Here is a 4,253-nt window from a genome sequence, read left to right on the forward strand (position 1 = left end):
AGCGCCCTCGGGGACCTTGGCAGCTGCAGCCGCCACAGATCCCTTCCAGAAAGGGGGCGTGGCCGCGGCTAGGGGGTTCGTCCCCGAGCGTTCTGGGGCTCAACAGGGGCGGGGCCAGGCGGCTGTCACTGGGCAGGAGAGAACGTTGCGAACGTGCGCCTGAAGCTCATTGGCCGAGGTGGGCCACACTCCCGGGTCTGGATTGGGCCGCCGCACGGAAGGGGTGTGGCCTCTCTGCACTAGCCCTTATAGGTCTCTCGGCGCTGGTGCTAGGGACCGCGGCAGGCCTAGGGGGAGGTGCGGGTGGGGAGACGGGACAGGTCTGGGCAGAGCTCGGGGCTTGGCACCAGTTCGCGCACTCATTCAAGCAGCAGTACGCACTTGTCCCAGCAGTTCTCGCTGACCGCAGTAACTGGTGAGTGTCCCTTCTGTGTATGCTGATCGCTGAGCCGAGAGGCCTTGGCCGTGGGGGGAGGTCTTAGCGCTCTGTCTGATCCAGCCCCCAGACTGACGCCTAATATGAACCGCTTTTCTGTTACAGCGTCTGTGGAGCTCCCGCACCCTGAGCTCATCTGCAGACGCCCTGGCGTCCATCCTCACCATGCCTAGCCTTTGGGATCGCTTCTCGTCGTCCTCTTCGTCCTCGTCCTTGTCCCGAACTCCCACCCCAAATCAGCCGCCGCGCTCAGCGTGGGGGTCGGCGGCCCGAGAAGAAGGACTCGGCCGCTGCGCGAGCCTGGAGAGCTCGGACTGCGAATCCCTGGACAGCAGCAACAGTGGCTTTGGGCCGGAGGAAGGTGAGCTGTAGGCGGGAGCCGGACGGGAGCAGAAGGGCTGAGGAGATGAAGAAACACCGCGCTAGGAGTCAAAAGCCCACCTAGATTTCCTATCCCATCAAAATCCGGATTGCAGAAGGGGTAGGCAGAGGAGAGGAATTGAGGTATAGGGTACTCTCGTGGGGCATAAACTGAGGCACGGAGTGGGAAGAAGTGCTGGTTTCTTAGCGAAACGGCACTTCCCCCGTTTGGAGCTTCTCTTACCTAATCCTCCCGTATTGCTTTCCCTTGCAGACTCTACATACCTGGATGGGGTGTCCCTGCCCGACTTTGAGCTGCTCAGCGATCCCGAGGATGAGCACCTGTGTGCCAGCCTGATGCAGCTGCTGCAGGAGAGCCTGGCCCAGGCCCGACTGGGCTCGCGGCGCCCTGCGCGCCTGCTGATGCCGGGTCAGCTGGTGAGCCAGGTGGGCAAAGAACTACTGCGCCTGGCCTACAGCGAGCCGTGCGGCCTGCGAGGGGCGCTGCTGGACGTCTGCGTAGAGCAGGGCAAGAGCTGCCACAGCGTGGGGCAACTGGCCCTCGACCCCAGCCTGGTGCCCACCTTCCAGCTGACCCTCGTGCTGCGCCTGGACTCACGCCTGTGGCCCAAGATCCAGGGGTTGTTTAGCTCTGCCAACTCCCCCTTCGTCCCTGGCTTCAGCCAGTCCCTGACGCTGAGCACTGGTTTCAGAGTAATCAAGAAGAAACTGTACAGCTCGGAGCAACTTCTCATCGAGGAGTGTTGAACTTGGGCCTGGGGGGCCAGTAATGCCCCCATGTCAGAGACATTTTGAACTTTTGGGGTTGGGGGCAGGCAGAGGCTGAGGGACTGGTGCCTGCCCTTAGAAAACTGACAACAGCCACCTGAGGGGCAGGAAAGTCGAGGTGGGGGAAACACAGTGTTTCCCTGGGAAGCTGACTGAGATGTGAGCTGGTTGGAGGCACACGCTGCCCCTCAGTACTGTAGCATGAAACAAAGGCTTAGGGGCCAACCAGGCTTCTGACTGGATGTGTATGTAGCATGTACCCGATTATTTTTATTGTTACTGACAGTTAAGACAACAGTAGTGTGACAGCCAGGAGAGCAGCTGGGCTGCCCTGGCCTCTGCAAGGGATGTGTGTTTCACCATAGCTGGCCCTGGTGGGAGGGGGGAGGTCATCGAGGTGATCTGTGTATCTCGTGGTCTGAAGGGCCCAAATGTTTGGTTCTTTGTTTTTGTTTTTTGATCATAGCTTCACTACTGACCTGTTCTAGGCAGCTATCTTACAGACGCATGAATGTAAGAGTAGGAAGGGGTGGGTGTTAGGATCACTTGGGGATCTTTTACACTTGAAGAACAAATACACCTGGGAGCTGTGTGTGGCCCATCCCTGGATGTGTACTAAAGGGTTGAGCTGTGAGGGGATGGGGCTGATTGGGGTGGGGGCTGGAACCCCTCCCCCAGAGGAGTACCATCTGGATCTTCCATCTAGAACTGTTTACATGAAGATACTCGCTGTTCATGAATACACTTGATGTTCAAGTATTAAGACCTATGCAATGTTTTTTACTTTTCTAATAAAAAAAAGTTTGTTAAAACAGTTGTCTCTCATTAGTGCCATGAAATCAAAGGGAGGGGGATGGGTGCTGTAGAAGGTGGGTTTCATCAGACTCTGGTGCAGCTCTGTGTTTCTCTGTCCCTTTCTGAGACCCCCCTGCCCGCATGGTAATGGAGGTGTGTAGGCTGAGCGCCCTCTCTGTCAAGAACCCTGGCTCCTTGGCTTTGCTGGCTGAGGCTACCAAGGAAAATCCCTGGAAGCTGAGGAGGGAGTCAGACCTCTCATAGAGTCTCAGTAGAAAGAACTCACCTGATTGCCTTGGGTTAGAAGGGCCTGGGACAAAGGACTACTGAGCCCAAGGTTCTTCCAGGCACTTAAAGGACTGCAAGAGACATTTTTTGTGTGTGAAAAAAGGCACAGTTCTATTTGTTCTACAGTCATGAAGATTACACATTTTCTCTCTGGACAAGAAAAGGCTAGGGAGCAGGAGCATTAAGGAATGGAGTTTGAAAAAGACTTATTTACTTTGTTCAAGCCTCTGACTAGACAAGGAACTTAGAGCTCAGAGAGGGGCAAGACCTGCCAGGCAGAAACAACACACACAACACACACAGGAGGTGTGGTGAGGGCTTCGGGAGCCAGGGGACTGCAGGACATTTCATGAATGTTCCTGGTGCCCTGGACTCATTATACTCTTTGGGCCCCAATTTCCTTATCAGTGAAATTGGGGTTGGGCCAGATGAAGGCCAGGGGCCTTCCCACTCCTCCCTCCCCAGCGACTCTCAATCCTCCTACACCAGCCTCTGGAGGGTTGTTATCTCCCTTGTTTCTCTTCCTTGTCTGAGACAGGCCTTGTTTGCCCAACTGTGAAACAGTAGTTCTTCCACCGGATTGTAGAGTCAAATCTGTTGGGGCCTGAGTTAAACACAGACCACCCCCCGCCCTGCCCTGGTGGAGATTCTGATTGCATGTGTCTGGGGCAGGGCCTCAGGAATCTGCATTTTCCTTCAGGATCCTGACACGGTCTTGAACTTTGGGATGGTCTAGAAGTCTCTAGTGGAATGAAATGACTTGTTCCCCAAGATGAATCAAGTGGTTATTAGAACTAGATTTGAAAATAGTGGTAAAAAGTAAGAAGGTGCCCAGAGCAGTTTTAAGAGAGCCCTTACTTCTTGGCACATCTTCCTGATAGCCACCCTGGGAGGGGTGGGTGGGGTGAGGGTTAGTAAAGTTTTACAGATTAGTAAACAGTTTTATAGATGTCTATTTGACATCCAAGTGGAGTAGGTGATTGGATATATGCATCTGGAGCTGGGGGGAGGTCCAGGCTGGAGCAGAAACCTTTACTAACAGAGGCCTAACCCCTAAATGACCATCTTCTTCTGACCTTGGCTGTCCTTGCCCACTCTTAGCCCCTCAGGGTGGAGCTGAAAGTAAAGCAGGCTTAGCACTTGGGTGGTGTCTGGGGGCACTCTCCCAGGAACTGAGATCAGAGGCAATGCTCACGACTGTGCTTCCCTGGCCCCCAAAGAGGAAAACAATCAGGTCTAGAGAGTTTTATTGGTGTTTGGAGGCAAGAGAGGGATAGAGTGGTAAGCATTAACCCTCTCCTAGACCAGGAAGCAGCAAGAACCCTCAGTTCATTCTTTCTCTTAGATGGAAGACCAGAGGAAAGCTTGCATTCCCAAGAAGGTTCAGGTAAGATGCTCTTTCCTGTGGCCAGACTGCCTTTCCTCATCCTCACGGTGCTTGAAAATCCTTCCAAATAGGACAGAAAGACCCCCCAGGTTGGGGCTTTTAGACCTCCTAAGAGGCCTAAGGGAGCTTTGTCCTAGGTATTGGGCTGTTGAAGAGAAGAAGAAGCAGGTTTCTCTGTTGCCAAGATTGAAAGCTAAT

The 4,253-nt window shown here is 54.2% G+C and overlaps 1 protein-coding gene across 1 annotated transcript; it reads left to right on the forward strand.

The window, feature by feature from the left end:
* Positions 1–257: 257 nt before the first annotated feature.
* On the forward strand, positions 258–2,397 carry DDIT4 (DNA damage inducible transcript 4). Its single transcript, XM_061161764.1, has 3 exons — positions 258–415; positions 542–797; positions 1,071–2,397. Exons 2-3 carry the CDS (start codon positions 602–604, stop codon positions 1,562–1,564), a joined length of 690 nt encoding a protein of 229 aa, XP_061017747.1. The 5' UTR covers positions 258–415; positions 542–601; the 3' UTR covers positions 1,565–2,397.
* Positions 2,398–4,253: the final 1,856 nt, after the last annotated feature.

Source organism: Dama dama, chromosome 15, assembly GCF_033118175.1.
Source record: "Dama dama isolate Ldn47 chromosome 15, ASM3311817v1, whole genome shotgun sequence".
In the NCBI taxonomy this organism is placed as follows: domain Eukaryota; kingdom Metazoa; phylum Chordata; class Mammalia; order Artiodactyla; family Cervidae; genus Dama; species Dama dama.